This window comes from Anomaloglossus baeobatrachus, chromosome 2 (genome assembly GCF_048569485.1).
Source record: "Anomaloglossus baeobatrachus isolate aAnoBae1 chromosome 2, aAnoBae1.hap1, whole genome shotgun sequence".
Lineage (NCBI taxonomy): Eukaryota > Metazoa > Chordata > Amphibia > Anura > Aromobatidae > Anomaloglossus > Anomaloglossus baeobatrachus.
This window is the reverse complement of record NC_134354.1, coordinates 656,822,737-656,840,938: the sequence shown is the minus strand read 5'-3', so window position 1 is coordinate 656,840,938 and position 18,202 is coordinate 656,822,737. Positions and strand designations below refer to the sequence as shown.

The 18,202-nt window shown below is 41.3% G+C and overlaps 1 protein-coding gene across 2 annotated transcripts in view; it reads right to left on the bottom strand.

Annotated features, from left to right (window-relative positions):
* Positions 1-1,011: 1,011 nt before the first annotated feature.
* NAB2 (NGFI-A binding protein 2) overlaps positions 1,012-18,202 on the bottom strand; it is a 32,635-nt gene continuing 15,444 nt past the window's right edge. Inside the window, exons 3-7 of one of the 2 annotated variants that reach the window (XM_075337054.1) lie at positions 13,206-13,339; positions 10,783-10,834; positions 10,148-10,262; positions 8,160-8,360; positions 1,012-7,295 (exon numbers count right to left, since the gene is read on the bottom strand). In XM_075337054.1, coding sequence (XP_075193169.1) covers positions 7,201-7,295; positions 8,160-8,360; positions 10,148-10,262; positions 10,783-10,834; positions 13,206-13,339 — 597 coding nt within the window. In that variant the 3' untranslated portion in view covers positions 1,012-7,200. The remainder of the gene's footprint in view (positions 7,296-8,159; positions 8,361-10,147; positions 10,263-10,782; positions 10,835-13,205; positions 13,340-18,202) is intronic. The other variant, XM_075337055.1, reaches the window with a different exon arrangement.

Genomic DNA, 18,202 nt, shown 5'->3' with positions numbered 1-18,202 from the left:
GGTGAGAGACACAGCGGCCGGATGCAGCACCACGGGACTCTTCAGCCCCACGGACAGCAGGAACGGGTCAGGTGAGTATATGTCTATGTGCAATCACGGAGCACGCATGACGGATTGCACATGGACAACCCCCGTGTGCCGTGAATCACGGCACATGGAGGAAAATATGTGTTTTTTAAACGTCAGTGAATAATATCTGTGTTTTTCACTGACGTGTAAAACAGGCCTTATTTGCACATAAATCAGTGGACTCAGATATATAGGATGAAAAAAAATTAGGTCCATCAACTTCAACCTTTCTCCACCAGTTATAAAATCTCTATCAGGATAAGGAGCCAGCACAAATTCTAAACTGTACTTATTAATAAATGGAGATTTTTGGCAAAATATTGCAATACTTTGAGCTACCCCGCCACTCCATGGTAAATCTCAAGGGGCAGTCCTACACTAATATTTTATTTATCTGAAGGGTGCCATGCGGCCTCACACATTAAAAGCAGGACTATTTAAAAGGTGAGGTCAGGTGAGTATATGTCTATGTGCAATCACGGAGCACGCATGCCGGATTGCACATGGACAACCCCTGTGTGCCATGAATCACGGCACATGGAGGAACATATGTGTTTTTTAAACGTCAGTGAACAATATCTGTGTTTTTCACTGACGTGTAAAACAGGCCTTATTTGCACATAAATCAGTGGACTCAGATATATAGGATGAAAAAAAATTAGGTCCATCAACTTCAACCTTTCTCCACCAGTTATAAAATCTCTATAACTAGATTATTATAACCCATAATGCCATTTGTTGTGAAAAAATCATCCACGATACATCCTTCAGTGTAGATGTATTGTTGGCTTATCATGGTAAAATCAGCAGTTTCCCGATCCTGCAGATATAATATTAAAGGGACATCTTCCAGCACCTAGGTCAAGCATTTACCTCGCCACTCCCATGCCTCATCTAACTCTTGAGCTGTATGGTCATGAAGGAAGAAGAAACGAGGTCAAGAAAGATGTAAAATAAATTTTATTGTTTCAAATAACAAAATAAATAATCTAATGTACAAGAAAGTAAAAGACTACTGCTAGAATTTCTACGCAGAACACGTACAGCAACACATTTGCAATCAGTTAACATTGAGCTGGAATTATACGCGATACAGATTGCTAACAGATGGTCAGTGTCTCCTATGGTGTATATAGATGATGCTGCGTTACTGAAAGAAAAGCAAAAGTACAATGTGGAAGCCGGGCCACAGAAATCCCCCATCATGGTGCGAGCTTTTTTGTACTTTGTCATTTTACCGAAGTATGAAACACTTATGCAGAGAACATTTCTAGAAGAGAAGCAAGTAGGTGCAGGTCATAAGTCTCCAATCCGTTCAATAACTCCGCAGTCAGGACATACAGGCACCTGCATCTATCAAGTGGAGTGGGGCCATATACCGCATCACAAATGGCCCTGCTGGCATCTGTTCAATACAGTAATGCATCTTATAGATGTCCTAACATTATATAACCTATCTATTGCATACCAGAATGTCATTTCTAATCACAAATCAAACAATGTGCTTCGTTTTTGTAGAAACCATTTCTATAAAAAAATACTTGATAAACTTAATGAATAATGGATATTTAAAGGGGGTTGTTCACTTTATTTTAAACAAGTGTGTTGGGTACATGATTTTGTGGCACATTCTAAAATACAAGTATTTTTAAGTTCTCCTGTGTTTGTTAGTGCAGCCCTCCTCAATAACGGCACACCTTTCCTGTTCTCAAAATGTTAGTTGATGTAGGATCATGTGACCAGACTGGTCCATCAGCCTTTTACAATTGAAAACGCCTCACATGGGAAAGCTGCTTTTCTATTGGATGATTCCAGTCACATGCTCCTCCATCAGTGGCCATTTTGTACACAGGAAATCTGTGCAGTTTGTGAGGAAGGCTGCGCTAATAACTGCTGGAGGAGAATCTGTAATACTTGTATATTAGTGCCACTGGGTCATGTCCCTAACTCAAAAGTTAAACTAAAGATAAAGTGGATAAACCCTTTAACCTTTTGCTATGTCAAGTTAGATTTGCTTACTTGTATCATTTACTTGCCTTAATGCATTAACATCATATATACTATACGTGATTTTGTCTACATTAAAAGGGATTAAATTGTTCTACAATATATAACAATTGAGGAAACACTTTCCTGACAGGGCGATGGTTGGTACAATTTACTGTACGTAACATAAAAGCAGGGATTTATGTTATTTTATCACTTTACTATGCTGTAAACAATGAGGTCTTCTCCACTGACAAATTGCTGATTGGCTAATAGTATAGTATTGGTTTGGACCTGTTCACATCCCAATTATTGGCCCTTATAAATATGGCCGTTCTCAACTGTCGGCTGATCACATCTTTTATACAACGTAAAATATAATAGTTGGCAGCAGCAAATCTATCCATGTGAAAAAGGATGTGCTGCAGACAATTTACACGATGTATGGGGACAGAACGATCATAGTATCAATCGTCCCCATATATTTTGCTTTGGTCTGTGTAAGAGCCTTTAAACAAGTGCAGACCAACCAGTTATATAATAGAAATTATTTCTCCTGTACCAGAGCCCTCACCCTTCATAAGTCAGTGACTTAGTGAAAGTCATCAAGTAGCCTGTTTTTTCGTACTATAAGACGCACCTGACTATAAGACGCACCTGACTGTAAGACGTACCCAAGTTTGGATAACAGAAAATAGGAAAAAAAAATATTATTAGAACTACCCTGGTGATGTAAAAATCTGGAGAGGAAAATGTCGCTAACGTTGGTGGTTGACGTTTTGCTTGTTTCTGTGTGCTGTAGGGTAGAAGAGGAGGTAATGATTTATTCGAAAGTAGTAGAAGTATACTAGGTGGGATGTACCAAAAAAATAAAGGGTATTACATACTGTACCCAACAGTGACATAATAAGGTCCTAATACAGTTTACTTTGATTGTCTTGTACCAAAGTTCATAAAGAGCACAAGTCCATTTATTGTGGAGTCACCCGTGTGCCCGGTTTCTTACATGGGTAATGTCTTTCATTTATGCCACTCAAACTCCTTATACACAAAACGACATTATCTTACTAAAAGTGTTTCTTATAGTCAGAAAAATACGGTATATGATGTATCAAAGATATGAAGGATCTGCTGTTAGGGACAATAAAGTACATTAAGGGACCAGCCAACTAGATCTGGCAGCAGACGTGTGGTAGCAGCCTACTCCCTCTCTCCATTGCGAATGCCTTTGTAGGGGGAAGCCAGGAGGAATTCTGTCAGCACTCTAAGGTGTATGGTCACATTTAGAGAGGTGCTTGGTGTTCAGTGCCCAGTTCCTCTTGTTTCTATGTGGTTATGGACTGACAAGGATACTCCTGAGGAAACATTTATTGCTATGTGCCAGAATAAAAGGAGCTGTTTATTGCACAGGTAGTTTTCCCCACACAGACACCATTTTTATGGCAGAGCTTAGCGCTTTCATTAAAAGACACAAGTGACTGACTTGCCGGTTGGTAAATTTGGATTGTATGTTTTGTCGCATAAGATAGCAAAAAAATAGTCACAATCCCTTTGAATCAAAGTAATATTTGGACTTTAGGACTATTTAAGGAGTCTTTTGACCATTTTTTTTTCCGCTTCAGGTTTTGAAAAATGTCTAGTGAAAAATTGAAAATTCATATCACTTCTTGGAAGCGGCTTTGGATGGAAATTGCTTCAAACTAGGCGCTGTCCAATCAAAAGGCTGCAAAAAACATTGTAGGGAAAAAACTTTCAAAGAACTTCAAAATTGTTTCAGGAATAAAAATTGTCTTCATAAACTCCTCAAAGAAGGAGCGTTTCCTGAAGAGGTTTTCACTTGAAAACTCATCGTTCTTTTAGGCCTCATATACATATTCTAAGGGTTTACTGGCTTTTTATGTGTCAACCGCCTAGCAAACAGCACTGGTTCCCATTGAAATCAATTAGCTCTGTATAATGCATCAACTGATCAGGCGCCACTCTTTGTATCTGCTTCATCACTAAATGGTGGGGGATAAATGTCATTCTGAATATAACTGCACATAGTCTGTAGGTTATTCTGTTGAACAACTTGTAAATATTGGAATAGCCCTAAAAGCAATGTACTATACATAGAAAAAAAAAAAGGCTTCGCAGTGAAAAATGTCAATTTATATCTTCATGTATTGGTGCAGGGGCAGACATATCAATGGTGCAATCTATGCAGTCATACAGGGGCCCAACAGGTAAGAGGGCCCATTTTCATCTCCAAAGCAAAAGTAATTGTATATTAAGATGAGCTATTGGGCTGCAAAGGGCCCATATATTGTTCTTGAACAAAGGCCTCTACCAGTGTATTGGCGGATACCACCGAATATCTAACACAGTTCAATAGGGAAGGCAAGTGCTTATTTTCCCTTTACTATATATAGATAAATAAAACCTAGTTCTCCTTAATTTTCACTTTTTGACGAGAAGGACCCTAGCAGAAGAGTGATGGTGCCCAATGGGATGGTGCGACACTGAGCTAAGGCACCCTCTGCATGACTTGGAAGACCTACGGTGGTGCCGGCCTCTTTGCTATAGGTAATAACCCTTCTAGATCTGATTCTCTATATTATACATACGATATTATAAGGTGAACGGGTCTCTACAGCTGTGAGCGTACGTGGCCCTGACGGCAGCAGTGCGATTATTAGGAGGATGATTTCTTAATGGGACCTCCACAGTAATATGAAGTCATGCAGTGAATTATTTCTTATTGAGGACAAAGCAGTTCCTGACATTCAGGGAACGACAAGACAACATTATACAGATATCATACCTATATCAGATTACAAGACTACAGACAATAATGGACATCGTTATACACACAGCGATAAGACAGATTGCTGAAGTGGAGTTAAGACTATAACATTGAGTATAAGATTCACTACTATGCAGTGTCACTGACAGAACACAATAAGTTAATAATAAAGGCAACTGAGGAACATGTAAGAGTTATTGACCATAAATAACATAAAAGGATTCCTCCTGGAATGTAAAGTCGCTGGTTCTACTTCACCATGGAGCTTTCTATATACAGTGATCTGTCTGCAAGTAGAACAAAAGCTTATCATGTACCGTCATTTCCAAGGCAAAGAGTAAGTAAGCTCGGTTACACACTTTAACTAACTATTGAAAACACATTTTTACATGCCGGCTTTATACTAACCAGCGAAGAGATCCGTATCCCCCAGAACTCCATGGAGAGGTGACAACGGTGCAGTGATGGATTATCTGAATCGTTTATTGCAGACAGAATACATAGTCTGATTATTGCTTTATAACAAAAGGACGTCAGTCTAAGGGGTTCACAGAATGCAGAATCGGACTGATCTCCAGAAAAAAAAGGAAATATTCCCTGATGATTAAATATCCTATATGTATACAAAAGATAAATGCAGCTCAGGACACAATACACATACAGTAGTTAGGGGTTACATCTTGCTGGACTATTAAAATAATAAACTATAGGTGAGGGGTCACATGTAAAGAAGTATTTTGGATGTCAAGGTATTTGCTTAAAAATGGCCCAAATTTTACTTAGCCTATAACTGGACCCCAAGTCAAGACCCATATGTATATGGTGGGAAACAAAATCGTGCGGCAATTGACCATCATAGCTAGGGAGTTCCAGCACATGGCGAGCACCTCGAGTGGACTCACACAGACGGGCAATGGTTCACCTTGTTTTTATTTCCTCATGGCGCTTTAGTATAATGGGAAGTTCTTAAATTAGAGCTTTTCCCTAAATATCAGCCACATACATTGAGTCCTTAGCTGCAACCCTGAATTAAAAGACAAAAGATGGTGATCAAAAGAGTTACTGTAGATTCTAATACTCGGGAGGTGTAACCCGAGCCGTTCAGGGCTCATTATATGGCACACTCCAGTCACCGCTAAGAAAGCTTTCTTACCGACTCCATGAAAAGGACACTAAACCTCAAGATCTTACAAACATTAGCTTTGTTGCTGGAATCCCAAATATTCTTGTCCTGTCTTCTCAGCCAATTTTGGCTGGGCAGAGGCTGTCTGTAGTGTTGTACAAGGGGATTAATGATAAGAAAACTTTCTCCATATATATAAATAGAGAGTTGTATGAGACTATATAAATCATGGATGCTTTCTTTTTGATAGCCACGCACATCCATTGGCTGTATCTGGTACTGCAGCTTAGCCAAGTCACATACCCTAATGGTGGCAGGCCCTGCGACTACAATAGGGCCTGTAACCAGGGGGAGTGTTGAACAGATCCTCCAGTAACTGGAGCTAACTCACAGCTCTTTAGCTCCTCAGACGCCATGGTGTACAGCGACAATAGCATCCAGATGGTTATAAGGGGGGTCTTTGTCATCCCAATTGGGACCCTGAGACACAATTGTGGGAGCCCAATGGTTTAATAGTAGTTTGGGATGCACACGGGGGCAATTTGAATCTTCACCATGGAGCCTCCAGTGTTTTATACAAGCCTCTGGATTATCAGTATAGTCACAAACAAGCCCATTCAGGTTTAATGGTAAATCACACCCAAAATGTTCTGTTCTTATCGTATAGGTCTAGTGTTGAGGCAAGACAATGAGAAATCATTTTTCCTTGCTTGGGAGTTTATATTTCTTTCACTCCTTTGATGTCCCGCTTTGTATAGTTTAGCAATGGACATCTATCTTAGTAAAAGTTTGCAACTAATGTCCAAAAGTCAATACCATAGATATATACTGTGTATATATATATAGTTTTTATATATATATATATATATATATATATATATATATATATAAAACATCTGTAAGACATAGACATGATACAATAACCACTGCAATTTTTTTAGCATATAATAATACTGTACTATAAGTACATTACCACATTATGGCCAGAGGGTGCGTTTGGTTCATTGTATTTACCCTCTGCTAATTGTCATATCAGTGGTTTATCAGACACTGTGCCATTACCTACTGTCTAGTCTAGAATGTTGGGTTGGATATATTAAATATAGAGGCCATAAAGCTGCAATATTTTATTATTGAAAGATGGCTCAGTGTCCTAGATGGCTTTTGCTTGGGGAACAATTGATTTTTGTAGTTGTTATTTCTTGTTCTTAAATTGACCTCGTCATTTTCTTCTGATTTATTCTTGTTCCTTGCAACTTGCAGATCTGAGGTCAGTGATTTGTGGTGAAACTGGTAAACTTGAGCAGCTTTCTGATCCACCATCATCGCATTCTGTATGGAGAAATAAAGACAGGTTAGGGAACATGTTAGGTCCTGTTTATGGTTACTGGTAAACTTTGTGTTAGAAATGTTACTCTTACTCGGTTTATGATAAGAATGAGAAAAGTTGGTTGATGATGATGATAATTTTGTTTAAGAAATACTTGAGAAACAACATTTGCAGGACCCTGGTCCATTGGTCATGTCATTAATCCGTCTCCCCAGGAACAGAGTCCTTGGGCCTGTCTCCTACCTGGTGGCACCTCTTTTTATTATGCATGCGTCACACCAGAACCATATAGTCCCACAAAGCCTAGTAATGAGAAGAGGTGCCATGGATTCCAGCAGGTAGGGGGAGGTTCAGGGGCTCTGGTCTGCGGGCTGTGGAATATTGATGTGACCGCTCCACCAGGATCCTGGGAATCTTTTTGCTCAACTTTATTAATAGAAATAGTCCATCTCGCCACATAATTCGGCGTTTAATCCTCCAACACCATGTAAGCTCGGGATCCCGCTGCTGTTATCAGCATATGTATCAACAAGTGGAGAAAAAGGAACCAGCTTCCGGGAAAAATTTTCAATAAAATCAGCTTCTTTATTGGATTCTTTAAAATCATAGAAAATAGTTAATCTCACAAGAAAAAGACAGGAGTCACAACCAGCACAGGACACCAGAAGCGTTTCGATCAGAAACTGATCTTAGACTTGGTGAGTATGTATAGAATACTATATGAAGCTGGTTCCTTTTTCTCCACTTGTCAACTTTATTAATAGTAAATTCACAAAACCACACATATTACAGTAAAAAACTAAAAGTAGCAACTGATGTACACTTACTTATGTCTATATAAGTCATGTATTAGATTGATTCCTTACCAGCAATGTGAGGAGTTCCGGGCACACACAGACTCAGGCGGCCTAATCTGTCACGTGACACAAGTCTGGCGAGTCGTAAACCTTCGTCCATCAGGGTTTGTTGCAAAAGCTGTCTGCTCCATGGAGCTGGATGTGGTGCAGTGAGTGACAGGTCTGTAGGGGGCGCACCAGGGGAAGTGGGTATTCTGACTGTTACAGCTGCTTAAAACAACATAGACACAGCAAGTTATTCACTAATATGGAATTGTGGTGACTGCAGAAACACTGTTGTCGAAAACCTGTAATTTACTCATTAAGAGAGAATACTTAGGTTGAATAGACAACTGAGATATACATTTACCATAGCAGTAAAATTATATTCCATATTATGGCAGTACACGACGACTAGATCTTAAATTGCAGTCAATGTAGTCAAGTTATTAGTCTTCAGTATTCAAATTACAAGAATTCATTTTCAGCCCTCCCAAAACGGGTTGCATTTTTGCACTTTCGTCTGTGTTTTGTTTACTTTTTAGTATTTCCTGCATCTTTTTCACTTGCACCTAATTCATCTTGTAGTTTTCACCTTTTTTAAAGTCTGTTGGGCTTTGTTTTCTTAAATTCGTCATTGTGGACAGAATTGGAGAATTTCAAATGTTTTTATCTGATGCATCAATTGTGACTTTTTAAAAAAGTTTGACACAAATGTTCTCCGGTCCCCCTTGTTTCTGAGTTATTTTGCGTCATGCTGCAACACCTAGGCATATTTACAATCATCAGGGTCATTATATTTCTACCTCCAGAAGGTCGAATTGTAAAGCTCTGTTTTAAAATCACATGATTTTATTAATGTGTGGACTAAAGATGAGAGCACCCGAACTTTAAAGTTCAGTGTTCATATCGAACATGGATGTTACAAAGAAAAGAGTGTCTGAGTTTGGAGTTCGGGTTCTGTATGTATGCTGACCACTTAAGTGAGCATTGATGTGCTCAGTTACGCTCGGTGCTCAGCCCAGTGTGAGCCGCTTGCAGTTTTTGAATGGCTCGCACTGGGGTAAGAACAGCGTGATCGGATGCAGTGTGCACCAAAAAAAAAAACCAAAAACCAGAAAACAACACCCTCCTTCCCCCAGAAATGCTACGTTTATAGCTGGAGGTATGTGGGCAGAAACCCAACCTGCCCAATCAGTGACTTTCAATGGGGTTCAGGTCAAGTTCAGGTCTAGAACTAAACTTTATCTAAAGTCCGGCTTAACTGAACTTCCACTAGTCCGCTCATCTCTACTTTGGACGGCTCTCTGTTTTCTTGGTACCACATGATCACTTGTTTTGATCAGAGTTTGGGTGCTCTACATATGCAAAGCACTCACGTGAGCATTGCTGTACTCGGGTACACTCGGTGCTCAGCCCAGAGTAAGCCGCCTACCGTGTTTGATTGGCTCGCACTGGGAGTAACAACAGCAATATTTTCTGTAGTGTGTAATTAAATAAAAAAAGGAAATACCCCACCCTGCCCCGGAAATGATATGTTTATGGCTGATTGTATGTGGGCGGAGACCCATACTGTCCAATCAGTGACTTCCAATGAGATTCAGGTCAAGTCCAAGTCTCAAACCGAACTTTATTTAAAGTTCAGCAGAACCCGCCCAACCAAACTTCCACGGGTCCGCTCATCTCTAGTTATAAACTATCATAAGTTTTTAATAGTAGTGATCTTTTCATATAGATCAAATGAACCTTTGGGGGCCCTCTAGGCTATGGAAATAGGGTGCAATGACTCTCTTCTGCATAATTAAAAACTGGTGAATGGGTTATGGTAAAAGTGGGAAGATGGAATAAAAAGTCCTTCTGTCCTGGGTGGACAAATGTGCCACCATAACAGTAGCTCATTTTGAGCTAAATCTATGGAGCTGCCCTTTTCTATATATGCCATAGCAACCAAATCTACTACACAATGAAGATATGTACAACTCATATATTCCTACTGCATGAATAACTACAGATCTCACCTTGCAAATGACCATCCATGCTTTCCCCAGAGACACTGCCACTGTCTTCTTCCAAGCTATGCCTTGCAGATGTAGTGACACTTTCCGGTTCCCCTTGCATGGAGTTGTCCACAACCTGATTATAAAATGGAATTATCCTAATGTCATTTCAAATGATGAATCTACGGCAGCATTGAATATAAACTCACACTCCACCGTTATCGTGTCCCATATATCAGCAACTAAATCTTTGGTTGCTCATTTTGGGGCTCATTGTAGTTCTAATTTGGCATGAAAGTGAACTCATACGCGTGTAAGCAGCTGTGCCTGTTCATTCATGTGATCATTGCCTCTTGTCTAGTGTACATATGGGATAGACATTACAGTAGATGCTCTAGGTCACATACTCATCTATTTTAGCATGGGAACATGACACAGATGGGATCCCTATTTCTGCTAGAATACTTTTTTAACAAACAAGATAGGAAGAAGCAGACATCAAGCATCTACCTATATGTCCATGTCAAAGCTATTCTACAAAGATCTACTTTAATCTGTAATGTCTCCTAGCTAGAGGAGCTAGGTCCTGCAGACACGGAAAGAGCAGTGACAGCCACATCCCCCTCCTCCCAATTTCATCCATTTATTGCCATTACCTCTTGCTTTGGTATTTTTGCCTGTGGTGCACCTGTCTCTTCAGGATTTAACCTAAAAAGAAATGTTTGAGATATTAATATCTCAAAACAGTAATAAAAATAATAAGTAAATAAAATTATTCAGATGATATCCCCAAATGTCCTGTGTGGTCTCCATAACTATAAAACATGGGTTTTCTGCCTTTGAATTGACATAAGTATTAAAGAAGACCAGTCAACAGGTTAAAACAGCCAGTTAGTCCTCTCGTTTTATTCGCCCTGCTCCGCTGAGTGTTCTGGATTTAGTATTCTCTAGTATTCTAGAGATATGGACCTTTTTAGGAGCAGCGGGAATTAAATAAGAGCAGAATCTGGCCACTTTTGAATTAGGGACAAGTTCTCTTTAACTCAGCATTTTATGGTAAAGCTATATCACATAATTTCTAGGCCAATAAGTGTGACATGGCCCGCCTGGTAAAAATCTATTTAGATAAAATCCCCAAATGTGGACTCTTTTCTGCTTTTGTATTGACATAAGTATTAAAGAGGTTGTCCACTACTTTTACATAGATGGCCTATTCTTTGGATAGGTCATCAATGTTTGATCGGCCAAGGTTTGACACCTGACACCTCTGCTGATCAGCTGTTTCCAGTACCGGTAGCAACAGGCAGCTGGAAATGCTCAGTTCCGGAGCTGCCCCATCTTCTCTTAGCAGCAGCAGCCGGGTACTGCACATCCGCCTCCTATTAATTTGAATGGGAGGCAGATGTGCCATACCCAGACACGGTCTCTATCAGTTGATGGGGCAGCACTGGAATGGAGTATTTCCAGATGCCTGCTGCCGCCACCAGCACCAGACACAGCTGATCGGTGAGGGTGCCATGTGTTAGACCCCAGCCCATCAGCCATTGATGACCTATTGAAAGGATAGGCCATCTATGTAAAACTAGTGGAGAACCTCTTTAAAGAGAACCAATCACCAGGTCAAAAGTTGCCACTTATTGCTCTTGTTTTATTTCCACTGCTCCCCTAAGTGTTCCGTTTTTTTGTATTCTCTAAATCCATCATACGGTTCCAGAGATATGTGCCTTCTTAGGAGCAGTGGGAATAAAATAAGAACAGAAACTGGCCACATATGACTTGGTGACAAGTTCTCTTAAACACAGTATTTTATTGTAAAGATATATAACATAATTTATGTGACATGTGACATGGCCCCGCCTGGTATGGGCAGCAGCTGGTTGCCAGATGCGCCTAATTCATTAAAAGGTTTCTCTCAAGAGATGTAATAAAATAAATATAAAATACTTTTAAATATTAAGAAATGTTTTAAATACTTTCAGTTTGCAAAAAAGTATCCCTTAAGTGATGCACGCTTTTTTTTTCCTTTTTCAGGATTTTAAAGTTGAAGCTTCCATCTAGCAGTGTGCACCCATCCAAGGATGAGCTGGGTGAAGAGTGAGACAGACCTTCTCCCTGCAGTGCACTAAAACTGTCAGGCTGACTGAGATAGATATTCATGATACAAATATTCATGATTCATGATACAGTTTTCAGTTAGCCATTAAAAGGTATCAACTACTGAGGACTCTCAGTTCTTTTAAACAAACTTTTTTTTATAAATATTCATGCTCAGTCACCTAAAGACAGGTGTTTATATTCTCTTTTAGTCCATTCTGCTCAATGTTCTGTCAGGCTGACTGAACAGAGGAATGTGAGCTCGAGATGCTTGACAGGACGCTGCTCTGACCTGATGTATGTCTTCAGCAGATTTTCTTTACTGAGCTTGTCCTACTGCTTACCCTCTGACATCTAGGATGGGAGCTGTTATCTTAAAGTCCTTACACAGTGCACTAGATAAAGAATACCTTTTGTTAAATAAAGGTATTTAGAAAACATTTTAATATTTAAATGTGTCTTATTTATTTAATTTAGAACAATTCTCAGAGAACCCCTTTAAGTGGCAATCGCCGCCTAATGAGTGAATATAGTGTACTCTAGCGAGTGCTTCATTAAGATTGGTGGGCGCTATGCCAGTCTTAATGAATCGCCCCTATATGTTTTTCAGCTTTAAAGAAGTTTTCCTATGATATTGATGGCCTACCCTGGCCAAGTATACAGAATACCAGAAACAGCTACTTCCTAATGTACAGCGGTGTTATGCCTGATAAACAATGAAGGACACAAGTTTCTTGCCATAGTGCTGCAGCCATTTCAGTCAGCTGAATAATGGAGGTGCCAGGAGGAGCTCCACCACTAATCTGATCGGGAGGATAGGCCATCAAAATCATAGTCCTAGAAATCCCTTTATTTAGCCTCATAGCCATTACCTAGTACAATGCTGTGAATGTTGTTGTGAATCAACAGAACTGAGAAAGTGTCAGCCATGATCTAACAAGAACTATGAAGATGAGAATTGATACCACACTGGAGAAAGACTCACCTGGAGCACTTCAGAGATGCCAAGTAGGAGCTCTCCCGAGCCGCTTGTCTTGCTAGTGAGAACAGCTCTACCCTCCTAAGGAGCAGAGTGTTATCCCTCATACAACACTGAGCAGCGGCCTCATTTATTGTTAGCTGATGGCAGAATAAGGAACACAATAAATATGGCTATTGAGAAACTCTGGAAACAGCAAGAACATTTATGGATAACCTATTATTAGTCGTTCACATGGTCAACATTATCTATAAGGCAAAAAAAAGCTAGAGTAATAAGAATTCAGAAATGGATATTGTCAGAACTTGAAATATAAGCAAGTTTTCAATTTACCACTTAAAATTTTCAGCCGTTATTGAGATATTAACACTTTTCTTTTATTTACAGCTCATTGCCTTGGAGACCGACCACCACTACCAGGCAGCAAAATATGCAGTGCTTACAAGCTCTCTTGTGTTGAGCTTCTGAGCTTATTTTTCTAGCTGTCCAGCATGGTGATAACTCATAAAATCGGCCAGCTTCATCTGTTCAATGTTTACAAGCTAGACAGTAGCAGTGGTCAGCCTCCTAGGCAACGAGTTATAAACAAAAGAAAAGTGATAATGTGGCGCCCCTGGGCTTCAGGCGCCACAGGGTATCACACCACTCTTAAGGGGTAATATCCATCCCGGGTTAGGAGGGGGTTAACTGTCGGTGCCTTCACAAAACCACACACATACAACAGTTAGGTGCTTTCCCACAGGGGATTGGACTAGGGCAGACAGGGTGGTTAGCCATCACGAAGTATGGGACTTCCCCAGTCACTACGACAACCACTGGGGGCGGGCACCGCATGGGGTAGAAATAGGCGCAAGCATCACACTAGAGCAGACCTTTCCCGGGCACAGCTTGTGATAACATCCAGCACGGACAACGAGAGTTAAGCATTCCTGTCACTATTTGAGCCCATGGCTTGGAGCTGGAGGCTCATCCCAGGTTCCGGATATCAACCGAGGGACACTTCACTAGAAAGACTTTCACGGGCACCGGCGGTGAACGCCAACTATCCGGGATCGGCTGGAGCCCATCGCAGCAGAGATCGGTACTCTGGGGCAGCTCCTGAACTACCAGTGAGTAAAAGATCTGGAACCGCAGCCCCTGACTCTGCCTCTCATTTGCCATCGCCCAGCGCTGCGGCGCCATCTGGGACTACCACCACCCCCGTCCGTCCTCCGTCATCCTCCCCGAGGTAACCCCGCTCCACCTGTGGGGAGCGACACCATCTCAGCTGCGACCAATACCATCATCCCCGGAGAGGAGAACCCGAAGGGGCGGCCCTGGCCGCGTACCACAGGTGGTGTCACAATCATAAAAAACTTTCCTCACCATCACTATTACCCCTATTCTCCATCTGCCTCCCGTACACCGCCATCCTTCCCGTCCTGTATGTCTCGGGGTCACGAAACCGGGTCAGGCCAGCCCGTGATGACGCAGAGGATCCGCACCCCCGGCCCGGCGATGTGTAAGGTGAAAATCCCTCGACTCCGGGGTGTTACAATAATATCTCAAGAACTGATAAGCATTATATTAAGCAGTAAACTGCAGAAGTGCTTATTTGTGCCAGTACTAATTGATAATATTCATCTACTGTATGAGAATGGGAATAATCCATTAAATGTAACCATAAATACTAGGAACATAAATTATACAAAAAAATTCTTAAAAAAAATGTCATTTTCTAAGTCAGAATTGTACATACTGGAGTTCTAATAAGCAGAATAAATGCACAGATATTGAGTCTTGGTGCTTGCTTCACTGCCACTCCATTGCTCAATGGGGGTCTCAGCGATCAGACCCTCCCTTGTCTAGCAACTGTAAACTATTTAGTGGATACTTTACAAATGTTTCTTGCTGAAATATCACTTTTCAGTTTTTAAATGGGAACTCAAAATGTCATGTATATTTTGGTTAATCATTATTTTTAAAAAGGAATAACAAAAATGCTGAAAAATAGCCAAATGTAACCTATTTAGGGCTTACGTTGCTTTATCTGAGAATTGCTCATTTCAGAGCTTGTGAGATGAGCTGGCAATGCTCTGTTCCTTCCACCCCCATACAGAATATCAGTGCTCCTGCGTTATCATGTTACAGGCATGATAGGGGATTGCGCAGATCAACTCATTGCAGATACTAATACATTACATATGCTGCATGGCAGGATTGAGTCTTCTTATCCATAACGTGGATATTAAAAGTAACCATATTTCATGATTACGTATCATATTACTATAATATACATATTGCATAACATAAATCCCGCACAAAGAGTAAAGGGAGTCGGCTAACTTATTAGTTATTTATGTAGTCTCCTGTCTTGCCTTTAAGAACTCTTCCCCCTAATCGGAGGGAGCGCTGGGTGTCGGACCACCCCCGATCTAATATTAAAGGGGCTGGCCAGTCTAAAATAACGAGTCTGAAGTCACTCTATGTATCTCTTTATGTGACTGCAGACTTGTGAATCCTCATATCGCAGGCACTGTGAGCTGTGAGGATTCTCCGGTATCAGGAACGGAGATTACATGGTCGTGATATGCATACTCCCGCACAGAATCCAACTAGATAGTACATTTGCATTAAGCGAGGGTGGGCCTGAGTGAGGCCATGCCCCTCTAGTTGGTTTCTGGATGTGAATAGCATATTCACTGTCACGTGACCTCCATTCCAAGTTCTGACACCAGCAAATTCTTGCAGTGCACAGTGTGCGCAATATGAAGATTTACAAGTCTACAGTCCCAAAGAGTAATTGCAAACTTGTAATTTTAGTCTGCACAACTCTTTTAATGACCTATCTTAAAGGGACTCTGTCAGCAGATTTCTGCAATATAACCTGAAGATAGCATGCTGCAAGTGTTAAAACAGAGATTTCAGCCCTGTCTCTGTTATCTCAGTCTTTTGTTGTTTACCTGCTATGTTAGCTTAAGCCTTTTTTCTTGATCATAAGTGGGTCTCAGCAGTTTAGGGTACCGTCTCACTAAACGATGTACCAGCGATTCCAACCACGATATGACCTGGTCAGGATCGCTGGTGCGTCGCTACATGGTCGCTGGTGAGCTGCCAATCAGGCAGATCTCACCAGCGACCAGCCACCAGAGACTCTGCTCTTGGTAACCAAGGTAAATATCGGGTAACTAAGCAAAGCGCTTTGCTTGGTTACCCGATATTTAGCTTGGTTACCAGCGTACACAGCTTAGTGCTGGCTCCTTGCACACGTAGAAAAACCACAAAGAACTATATAAAAAAAACACCAAAAAGGAGCCAAGACAAATGATATGTGCACACACAGAATGTGGTGAGCCTTCCTCATAAAGATGGCTGCAGCCGAGGTGCAAGATGCTGATGTCACAGCCACTCAACCTCCACACTAGGGGGGAGGGGCGGCTGCTTAGCATAAGACATGCACACTAATAAAGCTTGCACTGGGAGCCCATCATATAATGAGTGAAATGCACAGTGTCTGAACTGTGACCTATAAATGACGCCAGAAACCCAGGTCAGGCGGGCAAAACAGCACTATATAGGTACATCTCGCACGGATACACGAGACGCACAGTGTCTGAATAATGGCCTATAAATGACGCACAACACCAGGTCCAGGCGAGTCAGTTAGCACTATGAGTACATAACACATGACAGGCTCACCATTTCACCACCTGAATTCAAAAGGTCCACACACATCCTGCAAAAATGGATAAAATGTGCCATACCTCAAATAGTGAGATATTAGTTTATATTTTCGCCCAAAATATGTAAGCTCGCAATCCGTTCGTCAAGGATTCTCACACTTGCTTACATATTTTGGGCCAAAATGTTATGTACTCATAGTGCTAACTGACCCGCCTGGACCTGGGTTTCTGACGTCATTTATAGGTCACAGTTCAGACACTGTGCATTTCACTCATTATATGATGGGCTCCCAGTGCAAGCCTTATTAGTGTGCATGTCTTATGCTAAGCAGCCGCCCCTCCCCCCTAGTGTGGTTGAGTGGCTGTGACATCAGCATTTTCCACCTCGGCTGCAGCCATCTTTATGAGGAAGGCTCACCACATTCTGTGTGTGCACATATCATTTGTCTTGGCTCCTTTTTGGTGTTTTTTTCATATAGTTCTTTGTGGTTTTTCTAACTAATTCAGTGTAGGGACTCGCAAGTGTGAGAATCCTTGACGAACGGATTGCGAGCTTACATATTTTGGGCCAAAATATAAACTAATATCTCCTTGCACACGTAGCCAGGGTAAATATCGGGTAACTAAGTAAAGCGCTTTGCTTAGTTACCCGATATTTACCCTAGCTACGTGTGCAAGGAGCCAGCGCTAAGCGGTGTACGCTGGTAACCAGGGTAAATATCGGGTAACCAAGCAAAGCGCTTTGCTTAGTTACCCGATATTTACCCTGGTTACCAGTGTACACCGCTTACACAGAGTCGGGGCTTGTTGGTCTCCCGCCGTCAAACACGCCGATGTGTTCTGCACAGCGGGAGACCAACGAGCAAAAAATGAACCAGAACAGTGTGTAACGATCAGCGATTTCACAGCAGGGGCCAGGTTGCTGCTTCGTGTCACACACAGCGAGATCGCTGATGAGGTCACTGGTACGTCACAAAACCTGTGACTCAGCAGCGATCTCGCTATGTGAGAAGTACCCCTAAGTTGTAGCCCAACTTTGCCCCGTCTGTGATTAGCTGCTTCTGTTAATGGAAATGTACACTGAAAGCCTGGTGTGGGCGGGGGGCATCTTTCAGAGCTCTGCTACATGCAAAATCTTTCATTGTGTCAGAAAGGCTGCAGCCACTAATCTAAATGATACATCATTGAACTCAGAGCCTCTTTGCCTACAACATGCTGCTCTCAGATGAGGTAGCAAAAACCTGCTGACAGATTCCCTTTAAGTACAAGTCATCAGTATCATAGTAGTAGACAACCCCTATAACATCAGGAAGTGACAAGTCCCCTGTATAGATATTTAAA